The following is a 21,164-nucleotide window of genomic DNA, read 5'->3' as shown; positions in this document are numbered from 1 at the left end:
GTTTCGCCACATCAATGAGTTTTTAAAGAGCTTTCAGCTTTCGCTACATCGCACAATGGTCGGAAAATTGCGAATTTTGGTCAAAATTATTTGTTAGTTTAAAATTGATTCTAGATTATATTTGTTACAAAAGAAATGATTTAAACTTATAAGAACTCATATTTAGGGTGATTTGGGGAAAAATGATCAAATGTTTTCGATATAAATATTTGCTTGACAATAAAATTTCTTTCTCGCGGGGATTCTGCCATTTTCTCATTGAAACTCTTTTCAGGTACTAAATAAATTTAGTAACAAAGATAATCAAATTTGTTGAAAGAGTACTTAAAATTTTAAAGACTTGCTGAAAATATGACAATTTAAAAAAAAATTTTTTCGGAGAACGTCAAATTATAGCAAACTTTCGATTCATGTTTTGATACAACATACTTCGAGGTTTCAGACGCACTGTAAGAAACTGCTGCGACAAGAGGCGACAAGAGCTGTTTTTTGATTAAAGTTTATGAGAATTTAATTTTTATCATAAAAGTAGCTTATGGCGCACCTCATTGAGTTTAAATTTGTTTTCATTTCATTTTTAATAGCCTAAGATATCAGTTTTAAAATGATATACAGTTTGGACTCGATTATCCGGGGATTCGATTAACCGGGGATTCGATTATCCGGGTGAAAAAAAAATTTTTTTAAATAATTTATTTTACACACAAATGTCATAGTTTGCACGTTAGATAATAATTCTAGCATGATAAATACTGATTCACCTCCCTAAAGGTATAAAATTCTTTTCCTATATATTTTTATCAGGAAGTATCGCAGATATTGGTATCAATTTTTAATTTTTTAATTGTTGCGTGGTATGATTCATGATTCATCATCATCATCATCATCATCACCATCATCATCATTATCATTATCACCAGCACCATCATCATCATCATCATCATCATCATCATCATCATCATCATCATCATCATCATCATCATCATCATCATCATCATCATCATCATCATCATCATCATCATCATCATCAGCATCATCATCATCATCCGCATCATCATCATCATCGTTGTCATCAACATCAAAATAAGCATCATCCTCAACAAAATCATCATCATCGTGATCATCATCATCGTCATTATCATCATCAAAATCATCATCATCAAAACAATCATCAGCAACAAAACCATCATCATCAAAATAATCATCACCATCATGATTATCATCATCAAAATCATCATCATCAGCATCAGTGAAAAAAATCAGAGAAAGGAATTTTCTAACTTTAGGGTGATTTATTCAATAATAGAAAACATTTATGATACCTAAAAGTAAAATAAACATGGCTTATAAAATAATTGGACCAAAAATAAAATTCATCAGTGAAAAAAATCGCAAGAAAGGAATTTTCTGACTTTAGGGGAGATTAATCAATATTAGAAATAGATTTATGACACCCACAAATCAAAAATCATGATACTGAATGTATGGGATGGTTAGACTTAAGGAACAAAATTAGATATGAGACTACCAAATAGAAGGGTGCGGCTGTAGTTTAATTGCCAAAACACTCTGGTACCAACCGGTGTAGAGTGTAGGCTAGAGTCCCACCTGCCTTTGAACAACCCAATATATTTTTGGCCTCATATCAAAATTTCCAAGTTTCACCAAGTTTACCTTTGTTCTCACCAAACGCTTCTCCACTTTACATAAAAATGTTTATGTCGGAACGCGAAAAGGTCAGAGTACTGCTGACAATGCTCATTTGCAGCTGATTACTGAGAATTAGAATTTGAACATAATAAAGGATGCCGGGTTACAACAGCTTTGTAATCAAAAGATGTGTAGTAAAAAAATTCCGTTGGTTGGATGTTGGTCTAACAAGCCAGTCGTCGTAAGTTCGACTCCGCTAGGCAGTGCTGCTAGATAGAATCAGTAGGATTTTTGCACTAGCCACAGTTTAATCCCATGGCTTTGCTTTTGCAGTAAAAAAATACCAGAAATGCCAATAAACAGTTGGTTTACTGCTTATGTTAATGTTTATTGGTTACCTGGATGGGCAATGTTGGGTTAGGTGTCCATAACTTGCTGATCGAGTTTTTTAAAATCGGTTGGCAAACCGGTTCTTATTCGACAGACTTCTCAGCCAGCCTGTTAGCGTACAGGACAATTGCGGGTCTACTGCTACGATCCTATTGCCTTTAATAACCATTTCCAGTTGACATTCGACGACTGGTGTGTTAGGCTAGCATCGTACTTCGAAGCTAGCTGGGAACCAACGATTTATATCGAACTCGAAATTTCTATACATATTGTGGAATTTGAAGTGGCGAATTGGGCGACAAAATCTTGTAGCTGCTTCCTTCCACGGAACGTATAATAAAGAATCTATATTCTTATTCTAAATATATAATAGGGTTGTCTATAGCAAATAAATAATCAGGTCTCTGACAGGACATCATAAGAGGCTTATCGGTAAATAAAAACAGCCCCCTGACAGGACGTCATACTTTCGTAGCAATGGGTTCTATTCTCAGTTACCTCACTGGTCGACTGCTGGACTGCTCGATTACTCAAGTGATCGACTAGACTGCTCGACCGGACTGCTCAACTGAACTGTTCGATTCAACTGCTCGACTTACTACTCGAATTGCTCGATCGAACTGCTCGACTGGACTGTTTAATGCGACTGCTCGACTGGTCAGACCGACTGGACAACTCGATTCAATTTCTCGACTAGATTGACTGCTCGATTTAACTGCTCGTCTGGACTGCTCGACTGGACTGCTTAACTAGACAGCTAGATTAAACTGCTCTACCCTACTGCTCAACTGAACTGGTCGATTGAACTGCTTGACTAGACTGTTCGGATCGACTGCTCGACTTGACAGCTCGACTGGACTGCTGGATCTAGCTAATCGATTCAACTGCTCGACTAGACTACTCGATTCAACTACTTGACGGGACTATTCGACTCAATTGCTCGATTAAACTATTCGTATAAACTGCTCGATTGAGCTAATCAACTCAACTGCTCAATTCGGCTATTCGAATCGGCTGCTCGACCTACTACTCGAACTTACTGCTCAACTAGACTACTCGATTTAACTGCTCGACTGGACTGCTTGAGCTTGATTCAACTGCTCGACAAGACTTTTTGACTCGACTGCTCGACTCAACTACCTGGCTCGATTGCACGTCGCGACATCAACGTGCCGCTCATTTGAAATGGTTCGCGGCATAAAATGGACGGTTCAGAGCCACTCACACAAAAGAGCCATTTTGCTCATCTTTAGAACTAGCACAGTGAAAATTTTTAATCAGTTAAATAAAACCCAATGTGAGCATAAAATCTATTTGTTTCAGTTTCAGGCTATGATTTTTTTTATGTACAACATGTTAGAACTATATTTTTGTAAATGTAAGATCTTCGCATGCCGCGATGCAAATAAATTTAATGTTCAAAGAACTATTATAAAGATTAAACATCTTCGCAGTTTTGTTGAAACATTTATATTTTCCGGATCGTGATATTCGGGCTCAACTAGTATGGGGATGTCCCTTATGGCTGGACAGGCCTCCATGCCCAGACATTAGCGCTTTCTCAAAAACAAAACATGATAAAAATATTTGCAAAGAATGGAACAATAGTACCTTTATGGTACTATTGTCCTATTCTTTCCAAATAATTTTATCATTTCTTGTTTTTAAGAAAGCGCTAGTGTCTGGGCATAGAGGCTTGTCCGGCATACAGGACTTCCCCCTATGTTTAAATAATCTGTATTTAATGACTTGCATCCCAGTGTAATTGTATCATAAACGCCTTCGGTGTATGTAAATAAGAAAAATAGTCTTAATACACTTCCCTGTGGAGCTCTCGCTTATTGCAAAAAGAAAATACACGTTTCGATTGATCCAACATTGAAAGGTTATGAAGCGAGCGCAGATATTCGTTAGAAACTCCGAGTCAGCTCAACCTGATTAACAAAATTTGTTGACAATACGATTGAAAATTGATCAAACGAGAAGGTGCAAATAACCTTCATTGAGGACAACTAACTATTTATAAATGTAAAAATATAAAGAATGACTTTACAAGAGCGGCAACTTATTGGGCTGAGTTTGTTCTGTGTGGTACTATAAAACATAGATGTATAATTACGTTTCAATCACTTTCCGTGGTAGGTTTGTTACAAAATTAAAATCAAAATAAGCGGAAAAGCCTATAGAATCGAAATCTGATTCAAAATAATATAGATTTTTTCAAAAATTTTCGATAGCTAAGTCCCATTAAAAAATTATAAGCATTTTGCCCTGGCGCCGAGTCAATCTGTCTCACTGGACAGTAATGTTGATTTGGCAGAGTTTATAAGAATTTTTCACGTAGGACTACGTCTTACGGGAAGGTAGGGTGTGATTCCAAAAAATCTAAAAATGTGAGCGCCACAAAAAGTGGTTAAGTTTTCAACGCTAATAACTCAGCGGTTTTCCGATCGATTTTAAATATTTTTATATTAAACCTATAGTATATTTTCAGTGTATTTGCTAAGCGCCAGAGCAAAAAAAAATGCAATACAACGGAAGAAATAAAGCGGGAATTTTACCACCTGTATGTTTATTTTTAATTTTTTTTACGAGAAGAGTAAATGTTTAATAGACAAATCAAAAATAAGATGGACTGAAAATCTTGATCTTAGACTAAAAATATCGACTAAACGAGGGTGAGAGTGGAACTCACAGCTCTCAATCTCTAGTTGAGCGTGTTGTATAACCAATTACACCACCAGGCTGTCTGATATCTTACAGTCTAATATCAAATTTTGTTGCGTTATCGAACTTTATGATTTTATCACGCATTTCCATTTTATTTTTAAATTTGTCATTCGAGTAAGTTCACAGACTCTAATGAAATTAAGTTAAAGCAATGATTAAGTATCAGAAATTATAGCTTTTGCACGCCACTTACTTAGCAAAGTTCGTTGCTTGCCCCGAACTGTCACCCAAAAAACTGAATTTACGTTTGATTTCTCATTCCGACTGTTTTACACGATAAAACATGATTCAAGGTTCGCACATTATTATCGTCGTGCGTCGTGGCTAGCCTAGTTGTGCGGTTTAGTATCACACCTCACCGGCTTTTCCGGCTGGAAAACGTCGCCGCCCGATGATAACCGATGATTTAACCTGCCAGCTGGTTTTCACCACGAAACGCGTCGCTTCAACAGTTTACGATAAACTCTTATCAACAGCAGGCATCCATCCATCGAGCACCGCGCCGTGCCGCGGTAGCAGCAGCAGTGTGCGGTCGTTCAACGAATTAGTCATCAACAGGCGAAGTTCTTTGTTCTATACGACTGACTGAAGCGATAGCGGCCGAGTTCTGGAGCTATCTATCTGACGTTTGCAAACCAGCCTAACAAAATATGAGGGACCAAACTGCCTGCCAGCCAACCAACCAGTCTTGATCTGTAAACACCTACTTTTATTGTTCTAGAAAACTATAACTTCATGCGAGTGTATTGCTAGATGCGAACCTGCAGTGAAAAGCACCTGGACGGGAAGCCGGTGACTGGCGATTGCGATAGCGTAGGGTGTAGCTTTACACAGAGATAAATGACGACGACCACACGGGCTCATTATACAATTGCTGAAGTACGATAACATCACCTACTACCTATGTACTGTCATTTTTTTTTGCTATTTATAATTCTGATAGTTTAAAATATTATGAATGTGTGTAAACTTATGTGTGTCGATTGAAGTTGCTTTTTTTTAGTAAAAACTGTACCGAACAGGGGGGGTTTTAATAAAGCGACCCACAATCGTTCAACTGCAGCAACAACGGCCACATATCAGTACTTTGAATATGCATCACGGACAATGCACGACGCACACTCATCAGTCTTCGTCAAATGTGGAAACCGTTTCCACATCCTTACCACCAGCTTCACTTACTCGGTGACTCTCTGCAGAAAAAAAACTAACCGACAACTCGATTTGTTATCTTCGCCATATCGCAAAACACAACTCGGTTCTGCCATGCTTCGGCCCGAGCCGCATCCACTAGTAAGAGGCTAAGCAGATAATAAATACATTTATGAAATTCCCGGCAAATACATCATATGCATAAATATTTATATCTGTTGTATCTCTCTTGACCAAAAACGCTCCACAAGTACATGTACTGCAAATGCTCGGTTTGGTTTGGTTTGGTTCGGAGTCTTCCGTTCTGGCGGCATCCGTTGCGTGGAATTCTGGTCAAGCTCTATGATGCCTACGAAGCTTGCCGCCGCGCCCGGCCCGTGCGGATGCCCGGAGATGTTTCGCCTGCGATAACCACCACCCGGCAGAACGAAAGAGAACGCGGCCCACGTCGGTCCACCATCGCGCGACTGCCCAGATGCTTATCGGTTGAAGTTCCATTCAGAGAGACCGGTCGCCGTCGTTTGCTATCGTACTACTCCTCCCCCACCTGCACTGGACCCCGGGACCCGCACGCGGCCAGTGCGTTGCGATGGTGCGCATTTCTCCAAAAGTGGCCCCATATTGCGATGCGTTTTATCCGAAAATTTGGTCACTACCCTTGTGCGTGCCTTGGTCGACCGGTCATTCGTCGTGTGACAAACGAAGCCTCGGAAGTGTGTCCGTCCATCCAGTCCACTCTCGTCGGGTCAGTCCGACTCTGGTCACGACGACGCTCGCATGCCTCGCGCGTATATCGCGCTTATCGGGTCGTTCTATTTCCGGATATAGGGTTTTATCTTCGCCGGGAGATAAGTATACACCGGTCAGATGGTCGGTCGGTCGTCGCCGGCTGTCGCACAGCAATCTGCGATGATCGTAGGTTTATGCTGTAGAGAATGGCTGATTGTTTTTCTCACTGTAGGTTTGCATGCGAGATTACGAGGGTTTTTCGGTGAAGCTAGACCAGAAAAGATGAAATGTAGGAAGCGATGTTTTACAGGAAACCTCTGTTTTTTTTGTTATAATTTACTTATTATAGATAACTATTATACGTAGTAATGCATTTTTTTCATTCAGATGAGTACACTGGTACACTGCCAATTACACTAATACTTGTTTAGAACTTTATCCACGAAGTATGGGAACATTAATTTTACCTTATGATCAGACTTCACACGCTCTTTTCGCTTTGATTTTGCTCTTTTCATTACCCGCCTCGGCGAAGCAGAATTAGAAGAAAGTAATGTATAGGTCACTTGTAGAGTAAGTTATTATCTACAATATTGTTGAAGCAAGCATTGCAATGACTTTGGAATTTGTTACGCAATGGGGCTGTTACTCCGTTGGTAGCAAAAAGAGTGCTCTTTTTGCTGTCAACAACATTACAGCACTGTAGAGCCACAAAATATGTGGAAGCATAAAATGTTTAAATTTTAATAAATTAATAGAAAAGAAAATTTAATTTCTACTAGGCATGTCAAGAATAAATATACATAGTAGAATTTATTTGGAAAGTTTTCTTTTTAATTTAATTTCAGACTGGATGAAACAGAAAAAATTTCGATATGAGGCCAAAAATACATTGGGTAGTTCGATTGGTAAGTGGGACTCCAACCCATAGTTTTTCACCCGAGTGCTTTGGCAATTAAACTATTACCACACGACCCTCATTAGATAATCTCAAATCGAACTTTGTCCCTCCATTCTGTTCCAACCATTCCGTCTACGCACACATACGCTTCCCCATACACTTAATAAAAATAGAGATTACGTTGGAATGCGAGTCAAAGACAAGTAAAACAAAAAACACACCCGGTGTGGTATAACACTAGCGTGCAACGACGGTTGGCACCAGACTGCTAGCTACTACCACAATGCAGTCTATAATCGTCTATCTTCTCGGTGGTAGAAGCAAAGAAAGAGCAATCATACAAAAAAAATACCGGCGCCGGGGGGGCGTAATAATTGAATTGCCATTGCACTCGGGCGCCAACCAAGAAAGTGTGCGTTGGAGTCCCACTTACCGATTGAACTACGCAATATATTTTTGGCCTGATTTCAAAATTTTCCCAGTTTCATCCAGTCTACCATTCTTCACTCCAAACACCACACCACACCATTTGAAAAAAAATGCATTGTTTTTCTTCCGTTATAGGGATTTCCAGAGAGGAAACAAATGCATAACAGGCTACGTGACAGAAGGAGAATGTATGAATGTATGTTCCACCATAACTCTCGAACGCATGGAGGTTTCTTCAACAAACTTGGCACGCAAGTTATTTCACATGAAACAATCAGCGCAGGGAAGTTGAAAAAAGGGAGGGCAGTCTCTTACAAATGGGGGAGGAAGTCTCAAATGAATAAAGGGGGCGTTTCTCTTGCATTTGGAACGATAGCAATTGTGGCTGAATGACAAGATAGGATTCTAAAAGGGGGGATAAGAAGGTAATGGACAATGGAGGTTTAAAAACGTAAAAGGCTTCGTCTCGCTTGAAAGGATTACCGAAAAGATAGATTTCTAAGTGGCTGGTCGACAACAGCGGGAGGAGGTAACTGACAAAGAGAGTAGACACGTTCAAATGGAGAAAAAGGGTTTCGTTTTCTGCGTTATGAGAATTTTCATTACAATAACAGATGTACAAGTGGTTGAGAGATAAACGGGTCCCGAATAAGATCAGGCAATCAGCTAGTTAATATCCGAAATATCCGAAAGCCGTACCGTAATCTTTATTAAACATGAGATTTGAAATATTAGCCAAAAATCAGTTAAAATTAGATTTCATTTTAGTTACGACGATAATACTGCAGATATTTAAAAAAAACCTTGAACCTTGCGTGTGAAAAATGGACGATTTTGCAATTTTGTTTTCAATTCCAATGAATAGGTGATTGTGATCATTCAGTTCAGATACATTTACCGTACACGAAAACCTTTTATGTAAATTACCGCTTATTTTGACTTAGCAAAGTAGAAACTGACCGTCTCCCGCCTTAACCACAGCACTGAGCAAAACTGATAGCATAGGAATACTCCCCGCACTCAAAACCTCGTGCTTACGAAATCCCATTTTTTTAGTTTAGAGAAGTAGACAACGACAGGTGCACTGCCCATATTCGTAAATTGGAACCCTCTAACAGGGAAGGACTTTGCCATAGTCACTCAGGCTGACTAATACCTTACTCTTTTTTCATTCCATAATATTTATGAACTCTAACTCAGAGGCCTTCTGTAAAGTAGATATTAGGGTACGGGAGGGTATTTTTAGCCCATTAAGCGGTAGCCTGAACAATATTCAGACAAAATTTTTATACCAGTTGATATAATAATATTTACTGAATATCGGCGTGTATTTTGGTCTTAATGAAATGCTACTGAGTTTGAGTTATAGTCGCGAGAAATGTTGAAGTCGCTGCGGCTAAAATGGGCCCATTTTCTATAGTGGTGTTTGTGCTGTTTAAATCCGGCAGGCCGAAATAGTCTGCACAGGGATTACTGGTTTTCAAAAACGGATCAAAAGAGAGACCGATGGATGTCGATATTGCCTATCTACCGGCTAATTGAAGATAACTAGTTTTGCAGTAACAACTTGCTGCATTGAATCGTTCATATACACTAGCACCAGAAGCAAGTGGTTGTCACTCAAATACTAGCTATGTCAACACGATAGAAGAGTTTCAGGCGCAACTGACTCACATATTGGTAGTAGAGCAAATAGAGCACCATATGCTGAAATTAAAAGTAAAATGCTGCATATAGCTCCACGCTGCACTGGAATGCTTATGTGTATAATCGTTTTTCGGCCACTTCCCGTGGTCGGATCATTACAAATTTAGTATTAAAATAATCGGAAAAGACTGCAAAATCAAAATCTGAGATAAAAAGATGATTTTTTCAAAATTTTGAGTCGATCATGTCCTCTTAAAGCTTATAAGTACTACATTCGTTTCAGTATTGTTATATAGCAGCAAAGTTTTTATTTGGGAAAGCGCAGCAAAATAAGGTAATGTATGCCGAATTTAGTTGCGTGCTGGAAATACCCTCCCGTAACCAACATAATCACTTCCCTTTTATTTTCCCAGGCTGTGAGAAAGATAATTGCTACCAACTTTAACTGAAACAATGTTAAATTTCTAAATACTTTTTATCAAGCAGTAAGACCCCTCACCGTCAAAATTAGTCTGTAAAATACGAAATTCTACCAAAACTCCTTAATGTAAACTGAAGTTTCGACATCATACCGTCAAGTTGCACGAAGATAATCTTTTTGGTCTTGTCAATCTTGTAACTCAATTCAATTCAAATGATTATTATCGAAACATAACTTTCAATTTATACATCTTTTTCTGGATTTGTTCTAACAGCAACAGGACATGTTTTAACGTTTGATATTCACAAGTCACTGAATGTTGATCACTATTTTTTCTTCTTCTGCATTTACCCTAAAATTTACATTCAGTAAAATGGAGAGCAAAATTGCATTTATCGATTTCCTCGACAATCGCTGCCTTAAATCATCAAATATCTTGTGCGCCATTTACATAGTTCCAGCTGACGTGTGAATTAAATTCACTAACACTATACCCAGTGGATTATAAACTCGATTTACCCCAGGAAGCGTTTACGGCGATTCTAGTTAGTCCAACAATTACCGGGTGTTTAAAACACCATTAAATCGCTACTTGCACAGACTATTTCTAATCACTCGCACACATGCATTACGCAGTTATCTCGAATTCCATTTCGATTTCTGACATAAAATAAAAAAAAACGTAGAGTCACCCGTTTTCGACCCTTCCTTGGCAGCCCTACAGCTCAAAAGTGTGTGTAGTGAAGGGACCATAAAGGCGATTCATGAACTAGATTGTGTATCCGTATCCGCACAAACGAAGGAGGCAAAAAACGGTACTCCCTGTGCAAGCTGGCGACGACGGCTATCGCAATACTCACCTGAAAAGAATGAGAAAAAAGAAAAGATAAAATTAGAAAAAATGAACCACTATATAATTGCTTGTGCGGAATCGTGTTTATGGTTGCGATATTTAATCGCTTATTCGTGTGGTGAAAAAAAGAAGAATAAAAACCAATCCGCAGCAGGGTAAAAAATCTAAAAGGGTAAAAGGAGTTAATTGGTCTGGGGGTTTTGCTAAGCTGCACTGCACGAACCGCGCGCCTTCAGCCATCATCGTCATCATCATCATCATCATCATCATCGTCCATAGTGAGCCGATGCGGTTGGTGCGGAATCAAACACTAGCCGCCCGCTGCCACTACCACCGACTACTAGAAAGAGGGAGTAGCAGCAAATGGTTGCACAGCTGGGTGATAATTGGATCGGTGGAGGAGATATTTTAATCGCGTAATTACTCCCACATTACAGCATGTTAATGGGAACCATTTTTCGTCGGTTTGAGTGTGCGTTGCCGCGATTAAATGGTCGTTTTACGAGCTTTGTTTTGCCGTTATTGTCCTGTTTAACCCATGATTCAAGCCGAGCAGGTCTCAGATCAGATTGAGTAATCTGTTTTATAAAAGTCAATTTACCGAAATCGAACTATATTCACTATTCGGAATTTTAAAAGCAAAATGTCGTTTCACGATAAAGGAATCAGAATGATTCCACCCTGTAGTAAGTGAACGCAAAGCGTGATGACTCACCCTGTCGGTCGGTCGGTCGGTCGGCCGGTTAATCTCCAATTTTTTCAATGAACCAATCAATACCTTTTACCGGCTGAAATGATCTACTTTAAAATCAACGTCATCGCCATGGATTCAGCTTCACCACACTAAACGAAGCCTTATCTTATCGGTGCCACTCTACGGGTCGCCCGATCTGGACCGACCAGATTCCGTATTCCAGAGCAGAGCAGCAAAGAGTATTACCAAGGAAAAGCAAAGCTCTGGCTGGTATGGTGGTGGCGAGTAAGCCCTTCGGCAAATTTCCGCTTCTCCTCCAGCATCGCATCGTGTAGCCTATTAATCTGATAAAGCTACTTTTTTCCCTTACCCAGTGTATGTATGTACCTACCGCTGCCTGTACCGCTGCTGATTCATTCAAATGATGCGCGGTCGATGTGAGATGATGATGCAGCTGAGTGTGTGTGTGTGTGTGCGGGAGGGAAGGATAGCGAAGCAAATTCCAATGTATATAGCCGATAGCGGGTGACGTGATGACGTTGATATTAGATATAGTGTATTAATACAGTACATATTATGTTGGAAGAAAATGAGCAACAGGGAGTTCTACGGATCCTAGTTCCATCAATTCAAACAAAAAATAGTACTTCACGGAAACTGTTCGACGAAAAAATCTAGTGACCAAATGATATGTTGTAAAAGGAAATATTGTTTGTTAAAACTTAGGACTCGTTTGATTTAACATAAAATTATTAGGGCTAATACATATTGAACAATTGGTATCAAGAATCAGGTTTCATTTTTTTCTTACGCATATTTATAGAAATATAATTTAGGTACATCGAAATTTTTTCGGATCATCAGCATAGCAGTCTGAATCCTTGTGGATAGCGCACACGTCTTTAAAGAATAAGGAAAACAATGGCGGCCCGAGATTGCTTCCTTACGGAACGCCAGATTGGCTACAAAGTTCACTAGAAGGAGTATTGCCTAGTTTCACTGAAAAGGCGATGGCAGGTACGAGAGCGATAGAATTGGAAGAATAAAACGAAGATTAGATGTTAGACTACCTAGTATAGCGGATGGCGGTAGTTAAGTTAGTAAATCAGTCGGGTACCAACCAAGAGAGTGTGGATACGACCCCACCTGCGATTGCCTCGATATATTTTTGGTCTATATAAATTTTTTTAGTTCATCTAATTAATCATTCTTCGCATCAGACACTTCCTCCCTGTCTAAAAACAGAACACACTATTTGCGCTGTTAATTACGAGGAATCGTCGTGCAACAACGAAACAAGCGGCAGTATTCATTGGTTGTTACCTTGTGGAACTCTGTGTTGGCTTAAAAAAGTCGGTACGTGTAATCATTATTCTCCAGTAGTAGTTCACGTTGCAATCGTCCACATACTTACTTAGTTTACTCTTTCGGCGACAATCCGCTTATCGAATCGAATCCCACTATACTAGCATCCTCGTCAACAGCGCTCATTGAACGGGTATGAGGTCCGCCCCGTAGCCCTCGGCCTCTGTCGAGGTCTCTACTGAACTAGTTTTCTAGTTTGCTCTAGGCTCTCAATCGGCATCCTTGCTAGGTGGCCAGCCCACCGTGTTCTAGTCGCTTTATAACATCTGTATCTTTGTATTCTTGATATATTCCGTGATTCAAGCCGCCTGCGCTACACTCCTTCTAATATAGTGACAAGAATTGATTGCAGACGTTCAAAAAGCCAAGAGTTCGTCGATTGCTCACTTTTAACGTCCACGTTTTGTAGCCATTGAATACCAAAATAGCATCTTATAGAGTGCGAGTTTTATACGGAGTTGCAGATTACGGGACCTCGGCTGGCTATGTAATCCGTAAAAGGCCCTGTTGACAACCGCTTTCCGCCCTTTTACTTACGTTACAAGGTAAACAAAATCGTCGACCATATCAAAAGTATCTTAATCTCTCACCATCGCAATTCCAACAGCTGAAGAGCTATCACGCTCTCTATCAGCCACCATATACATTGTTTTAGTAGACTTTACGATAAGCCCTACTCTCGCAGCGTGTACCTTATCCTTAAGATGCGTGTACACTCAAAAAAATCAGCACGTCAAGTTTACGTGAAAACATAGGTAATTCTCATCCATCACACTTTTCTTGTAACATTCACGTGAATTGTTGGTAACTCGCACTCATACTAACCAGTTTACGTGCAATCCCGGTAAATTTTATCTATTTTCCCATTAACTAGTACATGAAGTTCACGTAAGTTGCTGTACAGAATTTTGCATGATTTTTCACGTGGATGCGACGTATCGATTTTTTTGAGTGTACGCCTCTTCTATAGCTTTACGGTTAACACCAATAATATCGATGACGTCTGCAAGCCCTATAAGCATGTGTGATTTCGTGATGATGGTACTAATCCTCTGCACACAAAAAGCAGAAATTTGGGCTTAAATGCCTTTCTAAGACTTGACCCTTCTTTATCGACAGACTTTGCAGTCGGCTGTTAGAGTGCAGGACAAGTACGGGGCTGGTACAACGATCCTACTGACTCTATCTAGCAACACAACCAGCCACGTAGGCAGAAGAGGTTTGCCTTATATTCTTTATATGCATATTTTGCCGCTGAGGACTATAATAAAGTACAATACCTTTAATGTATTGCAGTCCTAAACAAAAACAAATGCATATAAAACAATTGGAGTCGAAATAGGGGCCCCTTCTGGATACGTGACTGAACACTTCAATTCTTGGAACCAGGTCTGGAACCGAGGTTTAAATCTCGGTCAATTCATGGCAAAATAAATCAGCCGACACGAACAACCCCTACAATACGACGTAGCTAGTCGTTAGACCAGCATCGTACCTCGAAGCTAACTGAGTGGCTACACGGTTCTCTGTCCTTCGAATAGCACCTTCCAATGCAATGTTGAACAGAGAACTCGGTAGTCCGTCATCTTGCTTCAAACTATCTAACCCCATAAAAGAGACCGGTGTTTCACCCGCTATTTTGACGCTAGATAGACGCTAGTGTCAGTCTTATAATTTTTGTTGTGTAACTATTTTCATGCATAATCAATCATAGCTCATTTCGTTTCACTGAATCGTACGCCGCTTGAAGTCTATAAATAAATCGTGAGGCTGTAAGTTTAATTCCCGGAATTTATCGAGGACTTGTCGAAGGGTGAATATTTGTATGAAATGGGGAAGGCAATCGAGAAAGCCACCAATATAGCTTTTGCCAGCCCAATCTCCCACCTAGCGCCTCCACGCGGCCATAATGCCGGTTGTTGTCCGGCATTCTCACAACATGTTCCGCCCATTGTATCGTTCCAGCATTAGTAACTTTCTGGATACAGCTCGTGGTTCATCCTACCCCGTTCTCACATACCCCGCCAAAAATGGTCCTAAGCACACAAAGTACAAAACAGACCAATGCTTTCAAGTTCTCGTCGAGCATTGTCCACGTTTCGTGCCCGTAGAGGTATTATTAGCGTTTTGTACATGATACATTTGGTGCGGGAGTGAACCTTACCAGACCTTAGGGTCTTGTGGACTTCCGGCAAGAATACATCTGCGTATTTCTCTGCTGCAGTTGTTATCCGACGTCATCAACGACCCGAGGTATACAAATTCGTCCACCACCTCGAATTTATCGGTTCCACCTGCTAACAGGTACTTGGTAGACGTATTCACCACCAATCGAACCTTGAGGCTAGGAAGGTGTTGAGTCTATTCTAGCGTCGGCTGAAACTTTCGCTTCACGCGAAGAAGGCGAATGTTTCTATCTGATTTTTCCAAAAAACCATTTGTGAAATGGTGCCGCACAGTACTAAAACTGTTGCCTGGTATAATATCAACTATATTAGTTATGGTTATTTGACAAGTAACCATAAAAACAAAGGGGTATTAAGAATGTTCACCATACGAAAACGAGTGATTTTCCATACATATATTTGAAGCGTCGGATATGAAGAACATAATGATAATGGTTGAACCATAATGTAAATGGTATACGCCATCGAAATTTTTGTTTTTGGAATGTACTGTAACCGTTGATTGTTGAAGGCCACTGAGAAGAGTAGTATCTTAGACAAATGTCTAAAAGCGGAAACCGAGAGGCAATTAACAAATGCCAGGAAACTGATCGGGTAGTCTCATATGTCATATTTACAATAAGAATCATCGACACAACTATAGTTTACTGCTGCTTTCTCATGAGACCCAGAAATATCAAGCTAGTTTTCAAGAGGGTCAATGACGAGCCAATCCTTAATATATTCTGACCAATGCTCAATCTGTACAGCTTAATCTGGTTGTGGATTTCAAGCCGGTGTATGATTCTATAAAACGAATTGAACCGTAGCAGGTAATGCTTCAGCAAAGTGCTCTGATACTTTACGTATGGCATTGATTTTGCAAGTCTGACATTTCATGATGAAATGATTGACATTACAAAAAAAAAAACGGATCAGCTGATCTCCAGAATTTCATTATTACAAATGACACAATTATCCACTATAAAAGGTTCCACAATAAAAATTCACTGATATACAGTTTTCTAAATTGCTAATACAGTCTCGGGCATAAGTTGCCCTCAGAAAAATCATTATTTCGGAAGCTTTAAACGAAGTGTGCTTTTATACAAGAATGCACCATACTGCTTCCAACAAGATTCTGCACCATTTCACCAGGCGAAAGCTACACAGGCTTGATGTGAGGACAATTTTCAGGGTATTATTTCTTCGAAAGAGTGCCCTGCCTCTTCGCCTGATTTAAATCCTCTCACCTACTATGCATGGAGTTACATGCTAGGCAAACTAGGGAGCACCAAAGGATTGACTGTGAATACTTTCAGCCAACGATTGGAGAAGATTTGGGATGCAATGCCTCAGGATACCGTGCGTGCCAGCTATAACGCTTTTCAACGATTGCGACTGGTAAAAATTTAAAAAATTAAAATTTATGCAAGCCTCTTATTTTTGTGACCAAAGTGAATGATTGACAATTATTACTACTCACCCTGTAATAACCGGCTACGAAGTATGTGTCGATACAGTAAGGGTCAAATTTTAAAGACGATTATACCCAAGACTTGCCTTTAACTTTTGAAAACTTGTGACCTCCAAGAACAACGTTGTCCAGACTTTTTTCATTTCAATTATAATCTTCCACACCATAATGCTAATATTGTATCCCAAGGTAAGTATTCAGTTTCAGTCAGTAGAGTTTCAATACCGGCATGCAACGTCAGGGCCATAATAGGATCGCACTTTATCCGGCCTATCAGACACATTTAACGACGGGCAGTAATTACCGAGCGTGGTTTACTGATAAACCGGATAAAAAAGCAATATAATTCAAATCTTATCTTTCGCGAAGAGAACTGCTCCAGCGGAATTACCGGGAGTGAAGGAATCGCTTGTGCCGCTGCGCTGCCACGTAAAGGGGGTGGTTGCATTATAAAATCTCCCCAGCACGCACCATTCATGCAAATTTCCAACACACGCCCGTTCGCCTAGAAATAGGTTTCAGCCCTTAAACCAGCCAAGGCAATTATAATTAAACACATGATTATCACGCGGAAAACACTCAACTCTCGGCAACTGCACGGCAAACGGCAGGAACAGTAGCGGCAATTACCTTAGACTGTCTTGATGCCGACATGTCGCCGAGACGGTTGTTATTACAGGTGTGTGGCTTTCTGCATTTGCTTGTGTTCGTACCTGCTTCCGCATCGAACGCCAGCAGGACATACCCCGCTGGGTTGCGTTTCGTGGGCTAAGTTCCGACCTGGCGGTGTTGGCCAAGCCACCAACTGTGATAGCGCAAAGGTAGTTAAGGATTATACCCAACACGACGCCAGTAATCCTTATCTGTCGAGCTTTTACTCACTTGTTCCTTACCTTCACCATCGTTCGACGTCACCATCTTCACATTTCGATGTGACTGATGTCATGTTAATGACTTCTATTACACGGCAAAAAGCTGACTAATAATATTCTAAAAAAATAAATAAACATGCCTTCATTCGACGTAGACCCCATGGCTGCGAACGATAATATTGTGAATGTTATCGGAGTTGCAGTCATTCACCAGAATTGGCTTTCCTAGGTCGAATGGTGAATAATGTCTTATCAGAAGCTTTATATAGCATGTGCTGTTGAGAACTGGCAATGTTTCCACTAGCGTGTATTCGAAAACCATCAAGTTATACTAACAAAATGTTCAATTTGATATTAAACTGTGAAATCAGTTTCCAAAATCCCAATTCCCAAACATGTAAACCTACAAGCAAAAATGACGAATTAAATCCCCCTTCAGACAGCATAAACCCCATTTAAACTTGAAATAAATTGTTATAATAACAGTAAACAGTCTCACTAGCAAAGCATTTAGTTATAAAAATAAACCTCGTCATTTGTATCTGCGGCAATAACTATCCAAACAACTTCAGTTCGCAATTTGTGGCTCCGAACACAAACAATAGATTGCGTCAAAAAATCGTATATTTTTACCACCGAACATAAAACTAAAAATATAGGTCCTCGAACAACTGCGGTGTCCTCGGCTCGCTCGACCACAGCACGCGAAATTGGCCAAATCCCGAAGATAAATAAATATCTAAATTGCAAAACAATAACCTACCCATTACGACTGCTTCGAGGCTTAACTCAACGGTCATAGTCTGTGTCGTTTCTACGCGCTATGCCTTTCGCGCGGCCACGTGTCGTCCTCGTTTTTTTTTTGCACTGCTACCGACGCACCAACACGGCCGGCCCGGTCCGCTACTGCTGCTGCTGAGGGCCGTCGAAATGCTCACAATTGCAAAACTCTCGAAAATAAACACATGTACTGACGATTTGTCGAAAAGCAATAGCAAAATTCGTACCACGATTAAGCAGCCTCAGTCGGACCCGCACGCGCGACGACGATTGTTCCGCGCGCACCAACAATAAGCAAATATGGCCGTTACCCACAGGCAGGCACCAACTATTTATTTTCGCGTTGTTCGTGTTATTATTTCATTTCGCCAAAAAGGATGTCACTGCAATGATAACGGGTCGTTCCGGTAGCTGCTCACGGCCGAAGGACCGATTGGCGTCGAAATCGTCCCACCAGAATCTGTCAGGGCCACACACGGAGCCGCTGAAATCGCGAGGTGGCACCGCGTAGTGTTTTATTTTGACGTTTATGTTTTTATGATGATTCTGCTGCGTCGGTAGCGCGGAATATGTCGATTACGGTCGACACTTTGCCGGCAGCAGCCAGCTCTCCGGTACTGTTGCGTTTAAGAGTCATTTGAGCAAGATACGGCAAAAATCGCATAAAATGTATATTTTTATTTATTGAATGCTCGCTTGCTTTTCGCGGCTGCGACTGCGTTTCCGACACTTTTTCTGTGGTTGTTATTGAAGTTAAAACTCCGTCGTCGCACACACAAGTGGTAGACGGGAGACACCAGGACGAAGATCCAAACGGTGAGATTGCGATGGAAATGCTGATTTTGTATTTGCGCTTTCCACCCAGCCAGCCAACCGCCACACGGCTGCACAACCGTCTATCGGAGGTTTTTATCGCTTTCTGCTGAGTAACAACTTTGTTCACAATCTTCTCGCTTTTATCGGCGGAAAAATATTTCAACTTTAATATTTATTACAAACATGAATAAAATTACACTGTGGTCGCATCGGAACAAAGAGCCAGCAAAAAAATATCGCTTCGCAAATAAACTTTTGTTTGACAGGTTGTCGGCGGGTGGTTGCACGTGCGAAGCAATGCCGCGCTGTAACGTTATACAGTATGTATATTGCGACACTTTTTTCCACTGTGTCACAACTCCATACACATCTTCACCACTACTATTGCGATGCTCACTCACACTAATACACACGCGAAACCATCAGAGTGGAGCGAGAGAGAGCGAGCGAACCACCAGTTCAAAACAGAGCCAAGGAAAAACACCTTCACGGGAAAATCACACACAATTGCGATAAAAGTTTGACATTTCCGTTTGATTGATATCACACTGGCTGATCGCTGCGACCGATTGCACGTCAATCATGCATTTATCGCGATCACCAACAACTATTCGCGCAACCTGTGACCTACATTGACCCGTTTTAATCGCGCATTACTAACACCTTCCCTTTGAATCACATTGTTTATCGATCACTGCGTGGTAATTACAGATTATTCATCACGATATCTGCTCAAGTTTAATCACAATAATCAACCAACTTCCAGAGCAATTTTACGACACTTTCAGCTTCACCGCAAACTTTGTTTATGTGTGCTGCACACACCGAGAGCGACTAAACACTAAACCAGCGCGACGATTTCGTATTTTTTACAGGCCTCTGTCGCTGCTTGTCTGCCGTCGAGTCGAGTGCCATGCTTGCTTGCTGGATGATTTTGGTTCTCTCCGGGCTTTACTCTCACTCTCGTACTCGCACTCGTACGCTCGCTCGCTCGCTCGCTCGCCATCTACTGGCGCGGGCTGAGGACTGGCTCTTGGAACAAGAGAGTGTAATTACGGCTGCTGATGATGGCTTCGAATCCGACGAAATTGTACAAGGAAGGGACACTAATGGCTATATGTCGCCAGTGCTATCTCATGACAACATTCATTCCCCCTCGGTGCTATCGGCGGGGACTCCAGCTGTGGAATAGAGTGCACACAGTGCAGGTTCCTATCGGAGCCATTCTATCTATTCTGCCCCACGAGAGATGGCAGCTTATCTTCAATGGATCGCGCGAGATACCATTCAACGGGCAGACGTTGTTTCCCCTTAATCAACGGTACTGAGCTGCAGGCTTTTTTCCGGCCAACGACGGCACGTGACTTTCCGGCAAAGGCTACGGATGATGAAAGCGATGCGATGGGGTGGGAGCGATTGGACCATGCGACAGTCTGTTCAACGACGATTTCAATTTGTAGATGCCGTGCAAATAGTACATAGTCGATCGACTAGAAGAGGGTAGGGTTGGTCTCTTAATCCCTTTCGAAGTGTTACGATTCCAGCTTCGATGCTGGTGGGATGTTGATCCGCACTCGTAAAGGAAAGGTGGTGTGTGACTTCTGCACCCGGATAGTGATATTGTGTTTGTTAATCAGATTTGCGCGATGATTTTCACACGCGTTTTACTGGTGCTCGTATTTTCCCTTGGAACGTGTTTTTTACGATTACAGTCAGTAATCGGGCAATAATAAACTTTCAACGACCCTGTCAAGAGGGTACAAATATCAGAGAATAGGTTTTTGATTTGCACTGGAAACTGTTTCAAAATGATATCTCATTCTTTTAAATTAAGCATGTTTGCGATATAGAAAGGTTACTTGAAAGTTATTTGATCTGGTCGCTGTAAATAAACAGTCACAAGACAAACACCTCCAAAAATTGAGCAGAAATTTGATCAAAAAGATCCTAGGATTGCCCATTATTATTACTATTCACTACTTAAAACTATTAAACAAATTAAAGAGTAGTACTAGTACGGTCAAAATTTCTTTTGCAGTTTTATTGTTCTATGGCGAAACCTACGAAAAGACAGACTTCAAACAATTTCCTGG

The 21,164-nt window shown here is 40.7% G+C and overlaps 1 protein-coding gene across 1 annotated transcript in view; it reads right to left on the bottom strand.

Moving 5' to 3' along the window:
* Window positions 1-18,826, bottom strand: part of LOC128744387 (zinc finger protein ush) — a 168,895-nt gene extending 150,069 nt beyond the window's left edge. The window contains exon 1 of the mRNA XM_053841367.1: window positions 18,239-18,826. Coding sequence (XP_053697342.1) covers window positions 18,239-18,275 — 37 coding nt within the window. The 5' untranslated portion in view covers window positions 18,276-18,826. The remainder of the gene's footprint in view (window positions 1-18,238) is intronic.
* Window positions 18,827-21,164: the final 2,338 nt, after the last annotated feature.

Source organism: Sabethes cyaneus, chromosome 3 (genome assembly GCF_943734655.1).
Source record: "Sabethes cyaneus chromosome 3, idSabCyanKW18_F2, whole genome shotgun sequence".
Classification (NCBI taxonomy): Eukaryota; Metazoa; Arthropoda; class Insecta; order Diptera; family Culicidae; genus Sabethes; species Sabethes cyaneus.
Note: the sequence above shows the minus strand (reverse complement) of the source record. Positions and strands in the feature narration are given on the sequence as shown.